Source organism: Zosterops lateralis (genome assembly GCF_965231275.1).
Source record: "Zosterops lateralis genome assembly, chromosome: Z".
NCBI classification, from domain to species: Eukaryota; Metazoa; Chordata; class Aves; order Passeriformes; family Zosteropidae; genus Zosterops; species Zosterops lateralis.
Window position 1 is genome coordinate 59750494 of NC_139800.1, and position 25884 is coordinate 59776377.

The following is a 25884-nucleotide window of genomic DNA, read 5'->3' on the forward strand; positions in this document are numbered from 1 at the left end:
ATCTCCAGTTACCTCTGAGATGGTTCTGACAGTGCTACTGAAATTGCTGAGGACTTATCTGGAGCAAGATTATTTATACATCTACCCCCATCTTACTCTACTACTAATCACATTCTTGTCATGCTTTGGGGAAGCAAAGCTGATTTTCACCTTTAGACTCTGCTGAAGAACAAAACCTGAAGGACAGCTGGAATGCCTCTTCCATTAACTGTTTTCTCACAGGTTTTTATAGCTTACTGTTAACAACAAGCTTCTCACAGCTGCCAAATCTTTTCAGTATACCACCTCACTAAGCACAGAGATCTATGTTGTCAAAACCTTTCTGGATGTGTTTTCTCAAGTATATGAAGATGACTGCAATTTTGTTTCATTTTTAAAATCTTTTTGCAAATTCTAAATCAGGTTGACATGGACTGAATATGTTCTACAGAATTTCAAGTAATAAAAAAGTTTAAACAGATGTTCTTGCATGTGGAAGTCAGTGAGCAAAATAAAGGCTTAAGATTTTCTGTAGTGGTAGATGACTTCTCCAGATTTGTCTGGGAAGTAGCTTTCATAACTGGATTAACTTACAAATCACTGAAAGAATAATAGTAACAAAAGTAGCAACTCAAAATGTTTTCCACAGCCATTACACTCGACATTTTGCAATAAGAATCAGAAACAGATCACGGTGTGTGACGTGTCTGAAAAGTTAGTTTAGGAGTTAATTTATACTTCTTTTTTTTTTTCGGCCAGCCAAATAGCCTTATTACATTCCTTGGCATGGTACTAATTGTTTAGTACAGTGATACTAACATGAGCTTTCAATTTATTTGAGAATTTATGACTTTACTTGTACAGTAAGTGTGAATGCTGCCCCAGAAATTGTACAAACTCAAAAAAGAAAAGTGTAAGAGAAAGATATTGACCATTTTTTCTAGCACAAGTATTTAACTTGTATGTTTTTATGTCATTTTTACCTATATATACTTATTTATATAAGAAATGAGGTTTAAAAATTTTGTTTGTTTTGAAACATTTGTATAGCTTTCCTTAAAAACCCAAATTATCACCATGGTAAAGACATTGAAATAAGTTACAAAAAATGATCAGATAAAGTAGAAGGAGAAATTTGATGTTTAAGCCACGTTTAGAGTATGAAATCATTCCACACTATGGCAACAATCTCAAAAAAGTAAAGCATATGTGGAAGACCTCTTTCTGAAAGAAAAGTTTCCTTTAAAATGTATATGAATTAATTTTTTCCTCATAAATAAACTCCTGCTGTTTTCAGCTTCTATTTTTATAACTAAACTTTTTAAAATTCCAACATGTCTAACTGTACATTAGGTATCAGTACCACAGTCTTACTCAATAGAAATTGAAGATATCAGAATGTTTGAAAATCATACACCTGTTCACTTACATGAGCCAAGAGTTTGCTTGTTCAGGTGATTTCCCTGTGTGAATTTTTACACTTCTAAAGATCCTGAGATGATTGAGCACCATGTTTCTCCAAATCTTGAATAAATATTGTAAAATTAGCCGCTAGAGGGCAGGAATACCTGTACTCTTCAGCACAGGCACATCACAGTGAGTTTTGTGAGCTCACAGTTCTAATCATGCTATTTTTTCATAGAAATCATCTCCAAATAAATGAATTTGAATTTCAGAGTTGAACAGAAGGAAGTATATGATTATTATATAAAGTTAAGGCTTACTCTCAGATCGATTAGTTATGTAAGTCTTACTTTATTAAAATATCTAAAAAAAATTCTAGCTTACTGTAAATGTGCAACACTAACTGGAAATTAAAAGCATAAATAGTAAGTATGGTATCAGTACAATATAGGTGTTTGGTTTTAGAAGTGAAATAAAATGCTATTTAAAGAAATAAACGCTAAAACATAAAATATACACTACTGAGAAAATGTCATGACCACAGAGCATTTCATCGTCGCTCCCTAGAAAACTTCCCATGAATTGCATTGTTCCAGTTTTGCAAAATCTAGTTTTTACACACAGCAAATAAGTTCTGGTGTGTTATCTTGACATATTTCACATTTGGAATTCCTGGGGAGACTGAAGTCAATGTAGGACAGTAAAATAAAGAAAACATACTGCTTACCCCAATTGACTGAGGGCAGATGGTGGCATGTTATGTAGGTGTTGCTGTTGCCAGCCAGTCACAGAACCAAGATGAAGAGCACTGGCTGTATTAAAACCAGAGAGAGATGATATATCTGCACTACTCAGAGAATATTCTAGATTTGAAAACAGAAAGACAATAATTAAGAGAGAATTAAAGAGGAAGCAATTAAACAACAACCAGCATAGTAATTTTCATGTCACTTTGTGAGCCTTTTAATTTTAATTACACCAATCACATTAAGTTGCAGCAGAAAAAGTAAATCTTCCTCTTCCCTCAACTCATTAACTTGGGAGCAAATAATGCACTAATAATTATTCTGGAATCTAACAGGGCTTACTGGATCTGGCAGATCTAAAGCATTCTTAGCCTGTAAAGTCACCGTAACTACAAATGGACTGTCAGAAAGGCTTGAAAAATATAAAATTTTGGTTACAATCTTCCTTGCAGAACCCAGAAGGCAGCCTGCTTCTGAACAATATATGTGTTCTTTAAATATATTGGATCTATGTGTCGCCTTGTGCACTCTGTACAGCAGCAGTACACAACAGGAACTGTAAAGATGCCTTGAGGCTTCATTTCTGCACCCTCCCAGGTAGGGAGATGTGATAGCCAACAGATTTACTGAAATTTGGTGTGGAGATAGTGAAGCTGCTTATTCCCACTGCCCTCATGGCTTTAGCATGGCGCACTCAACTGCATGAAATTATATCCAAGGAGGACTAAGAGCTGTTAATGGTTTTAAATTTCCCTTTAAAAAAAATTAAAAATTAAAACCAATGAAATAAAGCTGCCAAATCAAATTTCTCCAAGCAAATCAGCTAACTTTAAAATAGATATGTCTGAAGTTAGTGACAGGTACAGAATAAGCAAATGTAGTGCAAAGGCATAACAGCTATGAATTTTTCAGTTTCTCCCAAAGAACATTAGCTAATTCATTAATACTGAGATAGACACTTGTCAGCACCTTGCTCCCTTCCCCATCCTTTGCATCCTGCACCCATACTTACCAGTACCATATGTTGTTGAGATGGCTGATGGGTATCCTCCCATCCCTTGCCCTGGTAGAGTAGGAGTTGCTACGGAAACCACTGGAGTAGCCAATGACTGAGCAGACTGGGAGTTATTTATCCTTTGATTCTTTTAAAGTAAGTAAAATAAACATATTATTGATCAGTTTGAAGTCAGTTGAGTGTATTTGCTTTCTGGGAATGCTTTGCGCATGAGAAATACAGGCTGTTACAAATTTCTAGAAATTAATCATTTAACATGTGGCTTTGATGAACTCTGCCAACCCTATCATTTACAAGCTTTCAAGAGACCAGTTGTCACCATAGTAACCCATTACATCAGTATCTCCTAGGTAACTGAACTAGTAAGACTGCTTTTATTGTGGGTAGAAGAACACATCATGTGAAAAACTAATGAAATATATAAGCTCTATTCCCATTGTTTTCCTTTTCAGTCATATAGAAAAAAAAACTACCGCAAAAAAAAAAACAAAACCAAAAACAAAACAAAACAAAACAACAAAACAAAACACCACAAAGCAAAACAAAAAGGCAGAAGAAAACCCTTTAAACCCAGCTCTGCTGGATTTTGAAAGAGGTGCACCCCCAGACTACTGAACACTGAACCCTTACCAGGAGACGGAGCTCTGACTACTTCATTTTTGTGCAAAATAAAGAAACCCTTCAAGGCTGTTAGATTGCACAGCAGTTATACACTTATCTTTAACTCCAGGGTATGACTAGGTGTTGCACTGTAAAGATTACACTAGAGAGCTCTAATTATGTGAGTGGCAGGAAAAAAATGGCTAGAGAGCCACCAAAAGAGATGTCATAAGGCTGCACCATCTTCAACAACATAAGTTTACATGCTCTCCATGCACCACCAAAAAGAAAGCTTAATTCTAGCATGCAAAATTTGATTATGTGCAACAACTGCATCTGGCCTTCTATTGCTATATTTAAAAGATTGCAATGACCTTATTGTTCACAACATGGTAATTATTGTAATATTTTCCATTTTATTTCAACCAATATTTTACCTATGTCATAAAAATAACTGGTTTTCTTTTCTTTGTTATCAAGATGAGCATTATTACCACTTACCAGAAGCAGATCAACATCCTCAGACTGATTGCATAGGAAAGGAGTATTAAAAATTAGTGAATATAAATATTTACAGGATGCAGGTCTTAGTTTAGGAAATATTTTCATATCATAGGGGCAGCAAATTAAACACCTTCTGAGCATATCTTGGAAAAAATATATCTCATAGGTCTCTTATTTGCCCTCCTTCTAATAGAATGTTTGACTCGATTGTAGGAACAACCTATCCAGTTTTCAGCACAAGGCTTTCTCCAAGAATTTATTTTTTCTTCCACAGTCCCATAGTTTGTAGACTGTCTTGCTATATCTGACCACTCACAGTCTCTTGAAAAATATAATTTTTAAGGGGCTGGGAATAAATCATTGGATGCAGACAGCTTGTTACTGCCTTGATGTCTGCAGGACTGTTTGTCACTTTTTCACTTAGGTAGCATCACATGTATTGTCAGTTTTAGTTTGATGATTAATTTATTTTGCAAGCTGAAGAAGCTAACCTGGAAGTTGTTTTAATAATGTTTGTTACAAAATGGAGAACTACATCACTTAAATGACAATTGTTTAAAATTAAGTTAACTTTTAATGTTAAATCACTCAAAATAGCTTTACTTGGAAACACTAATGAACTTTTGAAAAGAAAGTACAAGGCTTGTACATGATATCCTCCCAATTCAGCCTTCTAGCCTAGTATATTGCCTAAATTTCACTAGTCCTGGCAGAAGATGCAGAAATTTCATACTCCTTTTTCTCTTGCTCTGTCTATTTACTACCTCTTATCATTAGAAAATTTGGAGCTCACAGTGATAGGGCTCAAATTAATTTATTACTGTTAATATGCCATCTGCTAAAAGTCTATGTGGATAAATATTTAAGAAAAACATAATAGGTTGGAAATATTCAGGATTAAATTAAGCCTTTATAATAACCTCAGGAAAGACTCTTTCAGCTGCTGGGAAAGAGACTGCAGAAGGTTAGACTGTGCACAGTTAGGGCACAGTTCCTATTTTTCAACTTAACTGACAAAAGGTAGGAAGTAAATAAGACTTCAAAAAAGTAATTAAAGAGGGTCAGCCTATATCCTCAGCTTAATGTCAAGCTCTAGTCAGAAAAAACAAACAATCATGAATTTAGTTTCCTTTGCCAGTCTTGAAATTCCTAAATAACTCTTATTTGAAAGAGATAAAAGGAAGAGCTTTGAAAATGCATTACCACTGATGGCATGGTGCTCTTGCTGCCAGGTGGAATAAGCACACGAAGGTCTGGTTTACGGTTGTTCATTCCCAAATTCATTGGAGGCGGAGATTTTGCTTGCATATTCTTGTTCAAGTTGCCAGGTGAGACCAGCAGACCTGGTGAGTTGCGAGGGTTGCCGTATCCATTTCCTGTTAAGGTAAAAAAAAGAGAGAAAAGTTTGATAAAGTCCATTGTATCTTTTAAGCTCTTCTAAAACTGTGAAATCAAAAACTTGTGGTGGATATCTGTGTCATTTATCTTTATAGGAGAATACAACATATGCCATATTTAGAACAACTGGTCTTCAAATGCTTTCTCTCATGGCTGCCAACATGTCATTGATGTGCCGAAATTAACTCAATGATACAATTTTGTTTACAGCACTGTGGTATATAGCACAATACACTGCGCCCTTGTAGCACCCAACATCTGGCATTGGCTTGCAAGAATCAGGAAAGTCAGACAATTTAAGGGCATAGAAACTGTCAAAGCTATTTCATATTTTCTTGACAACTACAAAAGTTTTTTCCTTTCCTGACTCAGCCCTTTGCAGCTCATGATTTTGTTTTGCTTTTAAACAAAAGATGAGTATAGCAAGGCTATAATTTCCACAAAAGGCAGAGGGAGGACCAGAAAGATTCATGAACTCTTTTGGCTCTTTTTTGCTACACTGTTTCACCACAGTCAATGGGAGCAAGATCATAACCTTATTTGGAAACCACCACCATATCTTTCATCTTCATCTCTCCTCTGTAGGCCCCAAGAACAATTTTGATAATCATTTGCTTCCTTCCTTTATTGTTTTTAGAAAGGCGTGTTCTTCTCTCACCACATTGCATTGACAACTATGTGTCCATAAGGTTACTGACCTACCATTCCACTATTTCTTTCACCTGATTTCACCTCTTACCCACATACAATCTAAGGAAAAAGACGACTTTTTAGTGTAATCTTGAAATTCTGTCTACACAATCTCAAGAGAGGTACAGAAGCTGCCCAGTGATAGAAAAGGAATAGAAAATGAGTAGGGAAAGAGAAAACCTTCATGGTAAATACAAAAAAAAACCCCAAAAAACAAACAAATGCTAGGGAAGACTTTCTTTTCTGGGTTTAGCTGCAACATTTGTTAATGAGCTGCAACACACAGTCTAGAATTTGTGTGAGAAGATAAGCTAATCATTGTGGCAGAGCTCTCTAGGTCAGAAATCCTGGACCTTCAAATTTCCTTTGTAGTCCCAAAGTCAGTGAAGACCACAGTATCTCACATACCACCCCCTGCCCCCCAAAATGAAATGGGATTTATAGCCCTAAAGAACATAAATGGATTATGGAACTAAATTTGATAATGTCTATGAGGTGGGCATAAAAATGACAGTACATGACAGTGATTTGCTCCTCTGGTTGGGATAATGAAGTGTGTCCAAGCATGACTAAGATTTTCAAGCTTTTAACCTTCAAGTGCATCAGCTACTTGTATTATCAAGTCAGTAAATCCATGGAAACAAAATCAAAGGCAATTAAATATAAAAATATCACTTCAGGCTTTGGAAGACCCTGAACTGTGAACACTAGGATTACAGCACAGGAAAGTTATCAAAAACTGCTTGAATTTTGTATTTGTCATGTACCTTTAGTAGCTGGTCTGGCCTGTCCTGTTTTTCTCATGATTTTTATTTAATGATCTCCAAGTCTTTGCAATATGATGAAAATTTAAGAATACCTAGATCACTTCTAATATTCTGTATTAAAAGGACTTTGGAGATTTTGCACTAAAATATTTTTCATAGTTAATCTTATTGTTTATTTCCCTAATAACATCACACAGTTAGGAAAAAAAATCAGTTCTGAAATGTATTTTAGCCTTACCAAGCAAACTCAGCAGAGTGCTGTCAAAATTTTTCCATTTTTTACCATTGGGCTTTTTTTCCTCAGAATGAACAATTGTTCTCAACATAGATGAGCTACCTAGTATGCTCAAATTAATGCTATGTGTTACTATAGGCAGTGAAATTAGAAGGGGCATTTTGAATTTGCAGCAGTATTTTCTACCAGAAACCACACTACATTTTAAAGAAGTTCATCTTTTACAAACTGAATACTGAAAAACAATGCATGAAGTGATCAACAGAAACTGAAGCAAAAGTAGGGTTTCTCTGGTGTCAGTTTCCTGAAGAAGTACATTTACCAGCAGGATGTAAAACTGCCTGTGAAATTTTTCGTATGACAAGGATTTGCTCAGAGCGTGGCAATGGAACAGTCTGAAGCAGTTTTTTTCAGTTCTACAATACAGGACCTAAGATATATAGCAAAACATTCTAATCTACTATAGCAAATAAGAATGCACTGTACTCTATGTTTGTTTCTAGTTATGATTTTTGGAGAATAGATCACCTTACAAGAAAGAACTCCCATTTCCTACATAAGATTACTTAATATTATATACTATTAAACATTAGGGGAAAGGGTGCTTCTGTATAAAGCTTTATTCTTCAGAAACATTCACCTGGAATTTACTGATGTAAAATAGTTTGAACTGTGACTACATTTATATCTTAAAAATATCAAATTCTTTTTAAGAACTACTGCAATCTTTTCTTTGCCAGCAGATTTCTGCTGGCCATGGCATATTATGCCTCCTAGCATTTTGGAGCCATGTAATAACAGTTCCTCTTTCCAGTCGCCAAACTGTTATTCTTTTGGTATAATGAGGATTCAGGAATGTAAAATTGTGGACCTTAAACCAATAATACAAAAACCCATCATTTGGAAATCAGCGATGAATGCATGCATGTGGTTTAAAGTTAAGAAAAGTCTGCATGTAAACCAGCTCTTTAAACTGTATCCTTTTAACTCAAGAGGACTGTGGCCTGCTCTGAGGCAGCTCTCCCACCTTCAGATAAATCCACCAAAGAGAACGGCCTCATTTACATTCAGAGGTAAAACAAATATATAAGACTTATAATGTATAAATTAAATCTTCCTTCATGCTCTACTTTAAAATTACACTCTGCCTGGACAATTATCAATTTGGATGTGATCATATGCAGAACATCTCATTCCGCTATCCACCTGAAAGCACAAAAATTACATGTTGTATATGAATAGATTTCCTGATTATAGATCATAAGAAAATGAAAACCAGATGGATTTTAGAGCAAGTTGGCTTTACATTTTTATTTGGTTAAAAGCCATATTTTTTATGGAATAGAACATTTTTAAACATTACAAATGTATTCTGTGAGGCATAATGAAAATAGAAGAAATAAAAACAGTGGATGCACAAATTTTAAAGGGCATATGTCAGAATTTGTAAATTTACAGCACTTTTAATTCAACAAGTTTTCAGAAAAAAATATTTTTTCCATGTATTGTTTATTATACTAACTTGCGAGAGTAAAAATATTTTATGCAGAAGAGAACTTGTTTCTAGACAGAGCTAGTGGAGCAGCACGTGTCATGAAATGCAGTGCCAGACTTTGTATTTAAACTAATGGCAGAATGTAAAGACAAATGCTTTTTGAGCACAGAACACTACTCTTGGGCGTGCTCTCACAGTTTGCATTTAGGCACAGGTGCCATTGACTGTAGAACAAATTCCGTCCAAGTACAAGCTCCATGATTAATCCCTTAATATCACTTTTCAAAAAACTTGGAAAATTAATTTTTGTGCACTGATAGTTATTCAGTCAAGAAGAATTATTATAAAAATCCATTTAACAATTAAAAACTACAATTTTAACTGTATTACAAATTAATGTAATACCATCTTAAACATCTTAATCTTAAATTTTAAGATTTTAAGGATACCAGAAGGACATGAGCTTAATCAGGACAGAGGAGAGAGCAAAGTTTACTTCTCTCCTTTCATCCTCTATTAGTAACAGCTGTACTTTTACAGGAGTTTTGGTCATTGGTGTTACAGAAGTTGCAAAGTGGCTGTAATTCTTAATATTCTCAGAGTTAGGAAAATAAATCTATACTGAGCATTTAAGCCAGGAAACCTTCCATATGTTAAGGTAACACAAATGAGAAAAGAGTAACTTTTTTTTTATCTCTCAACATTCTCAAACATCATTTTAATAATTCAAAGTCTTTAAGTCTTGAACAATTGGAAAATATTAGGATTTTGATTTCTTCATGTTTTTAAACTGTCATATTCATACTTGGTTTTTTTCTCTTTTGTGATTTCAAATATATATACTGAATGAAAAATCCTTTGTAGTAGTCTGAGGAACTAAAGAGGAAGAATGAAAAACAAGATACACAATTTGTATGTCCTTTATTTGATCTCTCATTTGTTTATTGTAATATTGTAATACTTTTCACTGACCATATGGGTTGAGAATTTACAAGATCCTTGGGAACCTGGGATTAATTTTAATACAAAATGAACTTTCAAATTCTTGAAGGAGTTTTAATAAATACTAATGATCATTTCAAGTTTCCAATAAGTGTATGGTTTACTTGTGAAAACATTCATATATCTTCCAAGATGCATGTGTACTTTGGAGTTCATGGAGGATTTCTGCTTCTTACTTGGTTATATTAAATGCATATCTCATATATATGACATTTTGACTGATCACCAAGCCTCTCAAAAAGAATTTAAAATACAGAATTAATATATATAAACATGACAGTAAACTATTCTGCAAACTATCTTCGCTTCAAAATATATGCATATGTATAAAAGATTCAATAGAAATTTTGCTAAATTTACATCCAGTTTTTCACTGGATGTAAAAAAACTCAGGTTTTTTTCCTATTTTCTGGAGGAATGGTAATTGTTCTTAATAGTAATTAAAAAGTTATGAAAAGTTTCATTTTCTGTCTTACATCTTATTTGTGGGTTTTTTGTTTGTTTGTTTTGTTTTTGTTTTTGTTTTTGTGTTTGTGTTTGTTTTTGTTTTTTTACATTCACACTGAAACAGGCTATGGTTTACTATCCAAAATAAAAAGATACCAGCAACAACGAACTAATGCTAGGAATCTGTACTGTTCACCTAAAAATAATTTTAAAAAGAGGTAACTGAAAGTTCTTACTCATAGGTCACAGGTTTGTTGCATTTCACAGCACAGAGCTGTTGCTAACTACAAATGGGAGAAGAAAACCAATCTGCTGCAACTCTCATCCAGAAAAAAAGGAAATTTTTGCTCTAAAAAAGCTGCCCATTCTCACTACATTCAATAATGGACCTTCTTTACTGAATTATGTGGAGCCAGCTCATACAGATATGGTATAAAAAAACTAATGACTTTGTGTGGAAGAGTTCTCAAACATCCTGTGAAGTATTAGCTACATTTTTGGGGGGACTGAAACAGGATGATAGTTCAGAGAATACACAGACTTTTGGAAAGACAGGAGGAGATTGAGAAGAAAAATATCTCAACAACTCTTTGTTAGTTTTAAAACTAACTACTTAGAAGTAAAATAAATATATGGTAGAGATTTCTGCATCAACAGAAGTCTAAGGCATCTCTCTATCTCACCCATTCTTGCCATGCAGAAGCTATATTACCATCAGTGGGAACTTGCTCTTTAAATCTAAAGAGACGAAAAGGGCTCTGATGGCACTACAGTTGTGCTGTGTGTATGATGAAAGACCATGAGGACAGAAAACTGACTTGTGCATCACACCTCATGCAAACACATCACTGCTGAGTCAAGTACATGGCAAACTAACCTGATCACCAGCACTGCTGCTGTTTTATTGCTATAATAAGAGTGGTATTTAAGTGTTTCTAAATTAGTACTTCCAGTAAGTATTCTCCCACTTCTTGAGTTCACACCTTAATAAAATAAATGTAAAGATGGCACCTGACTGTTTAAATTAGCCTGTGGCTACCCACACAAGCAACTGTGAGAAACCCTTCAAAACAATTCTCATTGCAATTAGTCTTCCCAAGTGGCAGGCAGACATTCCAGCATATGAACTCCCTCCTTGCAACCCTTAGAAATAGGGGTGTTTATCATAAACAATGAAGATCTGTGGTATGTTGAACCACAACAGTTATACACTGAGAGAAGGGGGAATGTGCTTTCTTCTTCAAGGATGAGCATCCTTATTCCTCTTTTATTTCTTTTCTTTTATTTTTTTTTAACTCAGCAAAGAAACAGAGCAATAGATGATCCAAATCAAGGTTGCGTTTCTGCTTTTTAGTCTTGCACTACAATTAGTATTGCCAGTATGCTTACAGTATAATGTCCAATCATAGCATTGTACTATCTGCTTTAATAATTATTTAATGGCATCTCATTTCAGGAATCTTAGATCACACAGCTTTCATGTGGAAACTACTTTTCTGATATCTTTATTTCTGATTGTATTGATTAATTTATTTACATTTCCACTATTTTGTTCTAACACCTTTATCAATAGTTATGCTGTTTTCAGAACCCATACATTTCACATTATCTTGTTTTGAGTGAAGCTTCAGCTGATCAAAACAGTGACTAAGTAGAAACTATTGAGAAAAATCACTTAAGTATACAGTGGTCTTCAGTTTTGTGTTTTATAAATATTACATGTCTGTAGTTTAAATACATGGGCACTGCATTATGAGCAACAGGAATACATTCCTGTTTCACAGTTTTGTAAGGTCCAAACAAAATATCAGGGATCAGAGAGTCATGGCTCTCACCACAGTAAAAAAGGTGTCTTACCATGGTAAAACATGTCTCCTGCCCCTACCACTGGTGTTGTACCTACTACCAAGAGGAGCTTGCACAGTGCAATGTCCCTGACCTTGCATAGTGCTCCCTCCTCATTCTTGCTGACATCTGCAAATGTAAAGTCCATGATCTGCACTAAGAATGCACTGGTCTTCCACACTAAGGTGGAGTCTAATAGGAGAGGTCAGTGTCAAGTGATGAGGTGGTTGTCTGAAACTTAGCTTGCATCACAGCTTTTCCAAAAAAATCTTGCAATTACTGGCATAGCCCTGGTAGCATATGAACAATTTATATGTGGCCTTCCCCTGATATCTGAGATAACTGCCTAGTCTAAACATGTTTTCAGGATTTGACTGTGCTCTTATACGTACGCTAATTGAAAAGATGCTCCATTCTAGTCCTCGTTATGAAAAAAAAGTTGTGGGTTTTTTTTTCTTTTTTTTTTAATACGGGTTGTTTCAACATTGTAATAATTGAAGGGGAAAGGAAAAAAAAAGCAACACCAGAATGTGACTTACATCAAAGAGAAAACTATATTGCTGAAAAACACACTACTTTCTGAAGATATATAGGAGAAAAATACATGCCTAGGAAGAAGAGAGAACTTACCTCTTTTGGCTGCCTGAAAGAGACTTTTTGACAAATCATGGCACAGAATGGTTTGGGTTGGAAAAACCTTAAGATACCCATATTCTAAACCCCCTGCTAAAGGCAGGGACACCTTCAGCTAGAGGTTACTCTAAACTCCATCCAACTCATAGCCTTGAGCACATCCAGGGATGGAGCACCCACAGCTTCTCTGGGCAGCCTGTGCCAGAGCCTTACAATCTTCAGTCAATAATTCCATCTGAATACCTAATCTGAATCTGCCCTGTTTCAGTTTGAAGCCATGACCTCTTTGTCAATCAACTGCTTTTAACAAGTTACTTGTTGATAACAAATGATTTCTTTTCTGAGCTGTTTGAAATCAGTTATTTTGAGGAAACTTCCTTTCAATGAAAAATATTTCAAGACAAGTATAATTCCAGTTATAAATGGGATGCCTTATTTGAAAAGATAACTAACCCATCCCTGTCTCCTTTAGCTTCTATTACTGAGAGACTGCTCCAGCTGTTAGCACAGGAAAATCCCCTTGTAAGAGTTTTGGAAAACAAATGGAACTGTTGGATTCAATATCTTGATTTGAGAATCATGTTAAAATTTAAAGGGTTAACTTAATGTTAAAGGCTTAACTTAATACTGTCAGGAACTTCCATGTGGGGCTGCAGTCACAGCTTCAGGAGGTTAAAAGCATTCTTGTTTTCTTTCTCACAGGAAAGTCATTGCTGCAGTCCAGATTGAAGAGGCATCAGCTATCCCTTTCAGGATTCAGGACAGGCATGAAATCCAGATGTTTTCTAATTTGCAATCCCTTTTTCTATTTTCTGAATTTGAACACGAACATATATTGCAGTGTGTAACAGAAGACTGTGCTGTGTCTTAGTGAGCAAGAATGCAGATAGAAAAAACAGTGAAATCCCTGTAGCATTTAAAGAAAGCAAAAAATTCCCTCAGACTTCACTAGGAAAGGGATTTTATCTAAAGAACTAAAATTAGACTTGAGGAACATTTGAAATGTCTCGTAATAAACGAAGTCAATCACGCCTGTCTTTATGATCTCATTTACAAAGAACCAGTTTGTATGACTCATTTAATTGTTCATTACTTGTGAACTTTCCTTTTCAAACCTTTCAGTCTGTCTTTTTATAAATACAAATATTGAGACATTGTTATTACAGAGATGAAGACACAGAGAATAACTAAATAAATTACTAAGTCAATACTTACACAACTGGTGGAAACCTAATAAAGACCAAATTTTTACAGATTTTCATTGATATCTACTGAGAATGGGCTTGAATGGACCTCTTCTTTCATAAGAAGTCACATGAGTTAGCTGAAGACAGATATATTCAACATTTGAATATGACACCCATTGCAAGATTAAAAAAAAAAATGAACAGCAGCATTTAACCTTTCAGACTTATTCTCAAAGTTTCATTGATGTGACTTTCATGTGTAATTTGTTACATGGAATTAGAGTTGGAAAGGCCTGCATTGACTGCCTACATAGATATTAAATTCAGTAGATAGACTATTTCCTTCATACTATGTATTAGAAGTGTCAAACAAGTTCTAGTGTTCTACCTGCTTTGACAAAATCTCCTACCTGTAGGTACTTCCCTTAAAACAATGAAGATAAAAAGTGTACATCCATCTATCTATCTATCTATCTATCTATCTATCTATCTATCTATCTATCTATCTATCTATCTGTCTATCTGTCTGTCTGTCTATCTATCTATCTATCCAACCAACCAACCAACCAACCAACCAGCCAATGAACCAGCCAATCCAACCATCTATTTATCTCTATCTCTATAGACATACATTCTTCTTATATGGAGAAAACTTTGGAAGAGGAACACTTAAAGGTATAATAAAGTGGAAAAGGAAAACTAGAGCAGTTACATTTTTCATTTCTTATCCCTCTCCATGGTTTTAAGTCAATGTGCCAATTTATGAATTCTTATTGTTTGTATTTGGCACTATTGCATCACAAACTTTTATGAATCACTGTGTGTCCTTTCTTTTGTACTGTAAGATTCCTTGGACAGGAACTATTTTTTACTTCTGTACCACATTTTGCCCAATCTTTGGATCAGAAGTCTGTGGGTTATTCCACTCATCAAGTTAATAAGGGACAGACAAAAGTTGATTATGTTCTCCCTGGCAAACTCAGTTACTGTCTTACTAACAGGTTGCCTATAAACTGTGGTTTGAGAAATATTTCTCCAAGTTCATTTGTTTATTTAACATTTCCACACTGGAAGTCCAAGAATTACCTTCTCTTGACTATACCAAGCACAATTTCAGGGTTGAGTGAAGAATATTTATGCAACATTTAAATTTCTTTTAAAAAAATTAGTTTGTTTATTTATATTTGTAGTTCCAAAAGTCTTTAATGCGGCTAGATGTCTTTGAAATCCTTGCTTATTTTTGGTACTGCTGGTCAGCTTAATTGGGCAGATTGCGCATCTTTTTACTAAACCACTCTTTGAGGATATACCATCCAGATAGTCTCTACCCTGAGGGAATATAAATTAAAAATTGGTACTATTGCAAATATTCCCATGTGGCTTGAAATACTAGTAGAATATATAATACATTCATCCACAGTCAGCATACCACCCAGAAAAGGAAAAAAGAGAAAGCACTAGAAAATTATGATACTGGCTGGCACTTCAGGACTTCAGCATTCAGAAGAACTTCACCTAGTTTATTATGTAAACAGGTAAACATATCAGTTAGCCTTCATGTTAGTTATGGAGTAAACTAAAATGGGTTTAGAGCATGCCTATTAGGGTCCAAAAAGTTCTTGTTCTGTCTTTCAAGGAAAGCCTCTGTTTTGAGAAAATAGTGCCAAAGCCATTGATATATTTATAATTTAGCAATGATACTAAATGTGAAGTTCACTCCAATTTTGTTGGCAGTTGCTACTATTACATTATAGAAACTACTCAGTTAGTGGTTGGCTGAGAACAAATCTACTCTTAAAAACCTGAGACAATCTTGGTTTACCTTAAAAATACCATACATGGTAATTGGTTGTGTAATATAATAAAGAAGTAGTCAGCTTTCTGAGTTCTATTTATGTCTTGAATTGACTCTCAAGGTCAATTGTGAATTATTCTGGGGTTATTACTTGAAATAATTCAAATCAATGAAATACCATAGGTCTTAAAACAGAGTCTTAAATAATCTTTTTCCAATTCTGATATTGCAGTAATAATGCAATTTATTTTGATGTAATATATTGAAGTACTATGGAAACTGAGTTCTGATGCTAGTAAAAAAAAGTAGTTTCATTTTTTAGTGGCAGAAATGAAACTGTTTAGACTATTCTTCTTGGAGCATATTATTTTGAATATATGCTATTTTTTGACATTGCGGAAAAATGCAAATTCAGAAGGTTCCAATTTGGCCAGAAATATGAACCCAAACATGATCATGCTACCAGCTTCTCAGATGCCAAATTGAAGAAAACACAGAGGGTTTTGTTTCTAGTGAAAAATGACGAACAAAGAGAACTTTTGATGCTTATTCTTCTGCACCCTAAAGAAAGATGACTGTCCAAAATAGTCCCATTGTGGAATGATGCAACTAAGACAGAGGATTCAACCTTACAGTGACCTTTCCATCTTCCTTCAGCCCTTTATCTAATTCTTCCTACTGTTCTGCTTTGAAGAGATTTAGAAAACACTACTTTAATGATGTTTAAAGCTTTTATTTTCCAATAAAGAACAAAGACTATTCCTGTAATTAAATATTTATGATGCATTCTTAGCAATGTCCCTCATATATATGCCCCTCAAATCAATTGCTTGCTCCAAAGTTACATTGCTTAAGAGCTTAATGCAAATCCTTAATTTTTGATTAAGGATAACCAAACCATTGTCTTCCTATGCTTATGTATGTTTTTAATATATTTCCAACTCCCCCCCGATATTTAGAAAGAATATAATTTTTTAGCTAGTGTAGTGATATACAGATTTTATTAAGTGCAAGGATTATTATGAGAAACGCACATACAGATGAATTTTAATTTTAGTATGCCCCTGTTTTAAAAGAAAACACTACCTTCTTTAGTAATTGCTTTTCAGCATCTATTTAAAGGAATGGGAGGCCAGTAAAGAGGTGATGATATTTCTAAATGAGCCAGGAGAGGGAGCCCCTTAATAGGGCGATCAATTCCTAAGGCAGTCCCTCTGCCGCTGTTCCTGAAGTTCTGCTCAAGCTTTAAAGTAAGACGAAATGCGAACACTGCAGAATACTTTCTTTAGTTCTGTTTCTCAGGTTAACAGGAGACAATGAACAAAAATATAATTTTCTGTCATACTTTTCTTCTTTTTTTGAGAACAAAGGAGATTGATAGTGAAGTTTCCATGGTCTGCCTTCCCTATTCCAAAATTAATACAAAACAAATCTTCAAATCTTTAGCATGTGTTTAAAGTGCCTTTTTGGTACAGGGCTGCACAGCTCTAACTGTACTATGAATGCATCACACAAACATCTGTGACTCATCTATGTGTGAAAATAAAAGGGGAGTGGAGGTCCCTAATTCAGGCTGAGAATAGACAGGGGAGAAAAACCCCAAACCATTATATCCAAAATTTCTTTACAAGTAATTTTAACAGACAATATCAGAATTACAATTTATATCAGCCATGATTTATAGTGCAAAAAATGGATCTTCCAACTATTTTTCTGCACCATTCTCTCTGAGAGCAGTTACCCCAGCAAAAGACCATGCTTTATCACTCAGTTGTTTTCTGTGAACATACGTGTTTACTTCTCAAACTGCAAAAGTAATTTTGCCATTGTCTTTTGTAATCCGTATTTGTTATAATGCAACATTGCCAGTATTGCTAACAAATCACTGAGTTTAGTGAGCAAAGAGAACTACTCTGACAACATTGCTTTGATAACACAGACCTCAGCAAGCACAGTTCTTGTTAGTTCTAAGGGAGCAGGACCAAAGGGCTTATCTTTTTCTCTGCCTGGGTATTTTGAAAATCCTTTACCTGTTGTGTATCAAAGCAGTTAAGCAAATACATATAACAAAGCTTAAGTTAATTACTGATTATTTAAGTAAATGCTAACAGACTTTACTGACTAGCAATGGTCTTAGAGCAGGAGTTTGAAATACAATTTACACACTGAAGTATAATGAGCAACTCATTATTGAAATCTTTATTCAAGCTTTAATTCATAAAATGAAACCCCCATTCCACTCAAGTCAATGGCAAACCTTCTGAGGATGCAAAAAGGATCAGAGCTTCTGACACAGACTCCACTAGGAGTTTTTCTTTAAAAAGGCAAAGCAATGTGCCCAAAATTTTTTGTGAAAAGGCTAATGTGAAGGAAACCAGGCATTTGTTTCTGTGGAATTTGTTGAGGTGCAAGATTTTTGATGCTGCTGGAAAACAAACTTCTTTCTACTAATAAGAGAAGAACAAATATCCGTGAACTCTCCACAACCCAGCTGAGGGAATTAAAAAAAGTGCTAATCAATTTTTACTATCACCCCTCCAAAAGGGAGCTATTTTAGAAATCAGCTTTTGAAGTAAGTGCTTTATTCACTTGGAAAAATAAACATAAATTCTCTTCTCTTTACCTGCACTGGTGCCTGCACCGGTTGTGAGGTCCCCACCCATCAGGCCACCTAGGGGGTTGAAATGAAATGTTGTAAACGAGCACAATAAATTACAACACTCAAACATTCCAAATATTTTCTCTACCTTCAATCAGCCTGCTGTAGTACGCACCATTTCATTCCTCTGACTTCAACAGGTGGTTGAATTAGACCCATAATTACAAAATCATGATGTTTAATGTTACCTGTATGAGACACTTGCCTTCCAAGGACAAATAAAATATGGAGTACCCATAATTTCCTTATTTTAGTTTCATACTTCCACAACATATGAAAAATTATGTTTGAAAGTCATGTATAGTAGTCCTTCATTTGAAAACTATCTTTAGTTGAATGCTAGTCAGAAAAGCAAAGGATTGGCTGAAGATTCCTGGAGAAGAATGTAGCTCAGAATATATATATATATATATATATATATATGTATATATATATATATATACACACATAGTTTTTAATTTCCTCTGCCTTTCACAGACATTCACACTAAGGATTTTTAAAACATCTCTTTGGACTTGGAGACCTCAAATGATTCTTTGCACCTGGTATACTTAAGGATCTTGATGTTGCTGGAGCCAGACAGATTCAAACAACCTAATCCCTACTTATCCTATTCAGAGTTGAGCTCTCATCATCACCAGAACAAAGCACAACCCCTTGCTATGTAAAGCATTGAAGTACAAAGCTTAACTAACATCAACCCATCAAGAAACTTGTGAATGAATCAATAAAAATAAATTCTGCACTTAGCCTTTAGACTGATTATTTCAGTAATGAGTGTTTGAATTTGCTTGCTTCAAATTGTCTACATTTTCTCCCCTGCTTTAGGGAGTACTTGCATGCATTAAGTAGATAAGCTGCCTTTTTATGAAAGAGCACACTGTCTGCCCTTCTGTCCTTTATTGACTCCACTGATTTCCTTCAATCTTGGTCAACAATCAGGTAGTCGGTTTTTTTTTTTTTTCAACATAGCAATTTTGGACAAACTTATGAATATTAAAAATAGAGTTCTTGTTTCTTGAAGTACAGTTTAAAGTGACCTCAGGCATTCAAGGAGCAGATCATAGACCATTTGAAGGGATGGGATTGAGCAGAGCCTACCTGTGTTACCTGCACTTGGAGGCCGATGTGTCACACCAGGAGACATGCTATTCCTTTGCAAAGAAGGATGAGCCAGTGGTAAAAGGTTGGGGTTTCCCAGTGAGCTGACTGGGTTGCTGTATACCAAACTGTTGTGGTTGGACACTGGGATAGAAACTGGCATCTCAAAGTTTGGTGGTGGAACAGCCTGCACAAACAAAAAAGGAAAACAAACATGAGAATAGTACAAAAGTGAAACAGTAACTCTGTATTTAGTTCAAATATTTTGTACTTGGTGGTTAAAATATTTGTGATTGCCCCTTTCCCCTAAGATTCAAGCGAAGAGTTTCAAAAGAATTACCAAAGATTTAAAACATGATTTTTCAAAATGTGATTCTATCTTGCTTTAATGCATCTTGCACATTTATTTTGTAAGAACTGGAAAGATTTTTTTTTCCTTTTTTTTTTCTTGTTTGAAACAAACCTCTGCCTAATGCAGTGTAATTTTCTATTTTTTGTTTTTTTCATTCAGTGAAGTCATAATTTTTCACTTCTCATATGTTAATCTAGTGTCATAGATTACTGCAAGATCAAGGTTACATGACAACAGTGACATCATTTCATGGAAAGTATTGGAAGGGACAGAATACAAAAGGTAAGGCTTTAATTGCAGCTTTTGTTGCTTTAGCAACCAGAATTATCCCAAGTCACACAAAAGACACCAACACAGTAGATAACTTTTTTTCTGAGTTTCTATCTCAGCTTGGAAGGGCTTAAAAAAAGCAAAGTTCTCCTCAGGGACAGCAAAAAATATAAGAAATTTAGATACACACTAGTCTTTGTGGGTAATTTTGGGGGGGTGGAGGTGGTGTTTAGTGATGACTTTTCAATATCCTGTTTTCATACCTAAAGGCAAGATTTTCTCCTGAGTCACTTCCCTTTGCAGAAATGCTTTTCAAAAAAAACCCTCAAAAACTCCAAGTAGTGTACCACACTAACAGTGGTTGTGAGGAGATGCCTTTTTCTTTTGCTCTTAGAAAGAAGCTCAGTTCAGGTTTCCTTGTTTGGTTGTGAGTTTGTTGGTTGGGTTTCTTGGGTAGCAGTCACTTGAATTTCTATAAAAGTTATGACTACATTAGAAATCCATATTCAATTGATTTGTTTTTAAAACTATTAATTTTTTGTCTTTTTTTATCAGAAAAACCTTTTCATAATTACCTGACAGCATTTTAAGTATTCAATATGTGACTACAGACCAAGTACACCTCAATTTGCAAATTAGAAATCTTATAAGCTTCAAGAGCTTAAACACATCAAAGAAATTCTTTAAAGTAGCTTGGTAACATATTCTGAGGGAGGAAATTAAACGTTTCAATTTTATTGTTGGCAGCTGATAGTACTGGTATATCTTCAAGGACCTAGGATGAATACATGGAGAGCTGGACATAACAACTTCTTGTCAGGCAACTGAGGCACCCTGACCTTATGCCACCCATATCTCTTCTCTGGCTGGAGCTGTTGGCTATGCCCTATGTATTACAGTCCTATCCATCTAATCATCTAATTACAGTTACCTCTTTAAGGGTGGTTTTTTTTTTTTTTTTTTCTTTCTTTTTTTTTTTTTTTTTTTTTTTTTTTTTTTTTTTTTTCCCTTTCTTGGTCCTCACTAGGGACAGAGAAAATTTTACTCTAAATATAGAGGAATAATTTTGCCTGACCACTGAAACACATGAAACACAGAGCAGGATTTCAGGGTACAATGTTAAGGATAATTTACACAAATGCTTTTAAATTATTTTGAGGTGTTAATATAGCTCTGATACCCTCTCCGTAGCCTGTGGCCTCCTTTTTGTGAGAGACGGCCATAGCAACGGTGGCTGAGTAGATGGACCTGCTGGCATTGCTCCCCAGCCTGGGGAGCATGTGGGAATTTGATTCCTTTTGCTGAGAAGCTGAAGCACACTCCAAGGGCTGTATTCTTCATAGAGCTGGTTGGTTCAAGTAGAGGTAGGAAAGAAAGGTGAGGTGTTTTGGGAATCCACATGTTCTACATCTAATGTATAGATATAAGAATCTACATGTAATCTGCACCTTATGACTCAGGTCTGGGCTCCTTGGAAATAGGGTCACATAGCATAATCTGAAACATTTATCAACTTGACAGTATGTTTTGAAGCAATTCATTCTTTTTACTGGCCACAGAAGGACCCCAAATGTTCCTAAATCCGATGTTATTCAGAGGCACATGACTGTGGAGCTCAAAGTCAGCTGCTGCTGCTAATTCCTACCATTTCAAAAGGTTTTGGCCAGTGAATTCACTGTGGCTAGTGGATATGAACAGCTCTCCATGTTTCAATCCCAATGACAGCCTGATGTGAGACATGAGTAAGCCAACATGGAGTTTCTGGTTATTGCAACAACCAGGGCTGTGATGGAGTTCTCTCCTCCTGGTGGCTTTGAGCCCATGGTCGTGCCTACTTGAGTGCCAGTCCATATTGCATGGACTGTCACCTACGGGAGAGCACTTTGCATAAGGTTTACCTCACCCTGTGTCACAACAGATATGAAGTCTGCCCTCTGAGTCTGGGCAAAGACTATTATTGCCTCTATTTTCTTGATATCTTTTCCTAATCTAAATTTCTATTATTTAAACTAAAACACCAGTACAAATGCAAAACTGAAGGTCTTGCCAGAATTCTAAAAGATGCTTGCTTTAGCCACTGTGCTCTTCCTGCCATGTTCAAACCAAATTCTTCAAGAGTCTTCTTTTTCTACATTTGTACAGCATGAAAGAGCTCCAATCTTGGTTGCTCTTTAGGTTGCCAGTCTCCCTAGTCATGTGAAACTATTACTTAGCATTCATTTTGTAATTTAAATATATGTTTTTAAAGTAGTTGAAGTATTTGTTTCATTTCTGTAGTAATAGTCTAGTTTTCATCATTTTGCCTACTATCTGGATTTACTTACATCTGTTTACAGAGCACTTCATAGGCAATTTTAGCAGGGAAAAGTCAGTTTACTCTCTGCTTTTCAGCAGAACACGATGTATCTGAAATACAGTAGTTTTTATTTCTTCTTTTCCAGAAGTTAGAGAGAGAATGACTGGATAAAGATCAGTATTAAACACTACATCTCTAGCTACAGTTTTCTCTGTTTGTCTAACTTGAATAAAGTTAGACAAACATGTTCCTCACTGAGAACTGCAACTTTCTTCAGATTCCCTAGTCATTCCTGATGGCAAGCCATGGTTCATATTGATTCCATTTCAGCCTGACGGACATTAAAGTTTCTGATGCACTTGTGTAACACCTATATTAGTAAGAACTAGGGAGGAACTGGGGCCATCTGAGGCCACAGAACAGTTCATGTCTATACCATAAAGCTTTCTCAACCTCAAAAAAGTCATGACTACATATAGACTGACAATTGGGAATTGTTCCTGGCCTGGACTAACAACCATACAAAATTAGGAATTGTTCTGGCCTGGACTAACAACCATACAAAATTAGGAAATTATCTGGGAGAATGTTATTTGGCATCAAAAGGTGTCAAAAGCCTGCTGGGGACTATTCAAAGAATTCTTCTCAGAGATAGGCACACCTCATGCTGCTTCAGTGTGTTTTTTTCTTTTTTTGCTAATTCTAATATAGACAAAGCCTGTCATGTGTATAAGGTTTGCCACATTTTGCCTTTTTCCCCCCTCCCTTTGTTTTTTCTTCTTTGAACACTGCTGCCAAGGAGGGGCAGATGGCTCACTAGAGACAATACTGCCAGCGTACAGCACATAGTGTTAGATCCTCACTTCACAAGCTGTGGTAAGTGATGCCAAACAAAGTGTTGGACACTCAACCCCTTTGGAACTTAACGGACCAAACATTTTATGTTAAATATTGGTTTTATCCCTCTGATGTTCCACCAGGCCCTCATTTATTTAGAGACAGAGATACTTATAGCTTCCTTCTAGTAGGCTATTTCTGTCTTCTCTGCTTTCATCACTCTTATGAAATTTACAAATAAATGTCTAATTATTATCAGATGGTTTAGAACAATATGAATACTTATCCCCAGAAAATTATCTGAGGAAACATTAATGGGCTTAGTGGTTAGGAGCAAAAGCCAGTGTTGTTTTCATCTGGCAGCAACTTTTTTTATGTTACAAGACCAGGCAGAGGCAATGCATTGTTTTATATATTCTGTAAGTGGTGATTTAGAGACTTGACTTTATTATTAATTTTGCTTTCTTCTCTCCAGTTTTCTTGGCTACCTTTGATGATCACAAGTAAATGAATATATCTTCCCTGACTTAATTATTCTGAATTGTGCGGTTAAGGATATTATATTATATTATATAAAATATATAATACTTATATATATAACCAGATAATTACAAATTTCCATTATGTACTAGTTGTGATCTCTATCTTGCCCATTACATCTTGGCTTATGCCAAGAGAAGGAGTTCTTGTTGCATTATCAGAGAATATCTACTGTTTCTTCCTATTGTGGTAAGCAGCTTGAGGGAGGACACAGACCTTGAGCTCTACATATGATGTATTCAGAGAATGGCTATTCTGTCTTACATGAAAAATGCTAACATTTTGCTGTTCTGTACCTCTGAAGCGTCTCTGAAGTAATTGCACAGAAAATAATACACTACACCTCATAACATCCCGAAAGGTAGGAAGTCATACCCCAAATCACCAATTAATTGCTGAAGTAGGACTATATTTGCCATCAAAAAGTTATATTTAATGAAAGCAACCAGAAGGAAATTCCATTATTTTGGGAAAACAAAGCTCCTATACCATGCTTAGATTACCTGGTTTTCAAATCTTATACATTTCCTGAGTTAACAAAAAAGACAATTTCCTCAAATGTTTATGGAGGTAAAGAAAGAGGCAGAACTCACTACTACAGGAATGAAGTTTTTTTCCAAGAGATTTTTTTAAAATGTCTTAAGATTTCAGATGATTATAACATGACCTATTTTGTTAGGAAAGAAAAGAAACCGGTAGCATGAGATAAACAGAGGTTCTGAAGGATCATCCCAAACACATTTTTAAGGCAGAAAAGTAGCTTGGTGAAAATCCTGTCAGTTTTATTTGAAAAAGCCAAAAGTCATCCTTGAAAGAGAAACAGCATGAAAGAATGACAATTGGTGAGATTTTGATGTGAAAAAGGGTTAAGCATTCTGGCTTATAACAGTCTCCCTAAATGCTGCAGTCATCATTTGTCGAACTGAGTTGCATCCTGAGAAACCAAATTCATGGTGACAGCTTTAGAGCTTTTCTGTTCTGAGAAAAATGGCTTTCCAAAAGAAGCAAATAAAAAGAGAGGTAAAAAAATTTGGATACATCTGTATTCCTCACTGATATTCTACATACACATTGGGCACCCTGAGCCAGTCATTTTAAATATTACTTTAACAAATTTGGTGCCTTTCTGGTCTCTGGGAAAGTATTATGTATTCTCCTTACGTTTTTCCAAGATATTTTTGGCCTCATGTAGAAACTTTTTCAAATTTTAATTACCTAGAGTGAAAAAATCCTTCTTCTGAGAATTAATGGAAAGAACACCCAGAGGGCTTAAGACAGAATCTGAGCCTTCTTAAGAAGTATCCTCATCTTAGGTGTCAGATTTTGTATGTGCAGTTGGCTTACACTACAGAAGACGCTGCACATTCTGGGTATCCAGACAAGGTTTTTGATAGATAACCATACAACCTTTGTACAAATGAACACATACAAATTATCTCTTGTCTTTTAGAAATAAGTGGTCACCTATGCAAATTCAAATGCTTCTTTGGATCTGAGCAGATATTGGGTTTCCTACTTTGTTTTCCACAGACATTTGAAAACCAACCAAATATAACCTCCAAACCTCCACATTCTTTTTGTTGTCTTTATAAATGTAATATCAAACATAATGACCAAGGGCTCATCCTTTGTATGTCTTGTGCAAACAAAATAGCACATGCGGAGTTATTTCTCTTAGATATCTGGCAAGGCATATGACTGTTAGAAATTTTGACTTGGTTAAAACAAAATTTAGCTTATGTTAAAGCATTAAAGTAATGCTGATAAGGTCAAAGCAAATTCTCTGATCAAGCTGTAAAATCACCCCAACACACAAACATGTTTGAGTCCTCCCATTAGGCTCTCATGCAGTCTGTTTCTCTGCAGTGAGCAAGTAGCTGTAACCCTTCAGTGCTGCAACTGAGTTTAGCAGAGGCAATAGAGAATTGAAGTTAAACACACTAAACATTCTAATTACTATATATAAAGGAATTTCAGTTCTACATCACTTTTCTCTATCACCACAGAAAGTATTCTGTGGATTTGTTAGCCTGTCCACAAAGAAATATTTCCACTACTATTTTTTAGTATAATTTGGGCAAGTAGTG

General features: G+C 35.3%; 1 protein-coding gene across 15 annotated transcripts in view; it reads right to left on the reverse strand.

The window, feature by feature from the left end:
• MEF2C (myocyte enhancer factor 2C) overlaps positions 1–25884 on the reverse strand; it is a 135027-nt gene that overhangs the window by 10296 nt on the left and 98847 nt on the right. For 13 of the 15 annotated variants that reach the window (XM_083883246.1, XM_083883245.1, XM_083883247.1 and 10 more), the window contains 5 exons: positions 19503–19689; positions 18366–18413; positions 5452–5624; positions 3142–3271; positions 2111–2246 (listed from right to left, as the gene is read on the reverse strand). In XM_083883246.1, coding sequence (XP_083739372.1) covers positions 2111–2246; positions 3142–3271; positions 5452–5624; positions 18366–18413; positions 19503–19689 — 674 coding nt within the window. The remainder of the gene's footprint in view (positions 1–2110; positions 2247–3141; positions 3272–5451; positions 5625–18365; positions 18414–19502; positions 19690–25884) is intronic. The other 2 variants (XM_083883252.1, XM_083883242.1) reach the window with 2 other exon arrangements.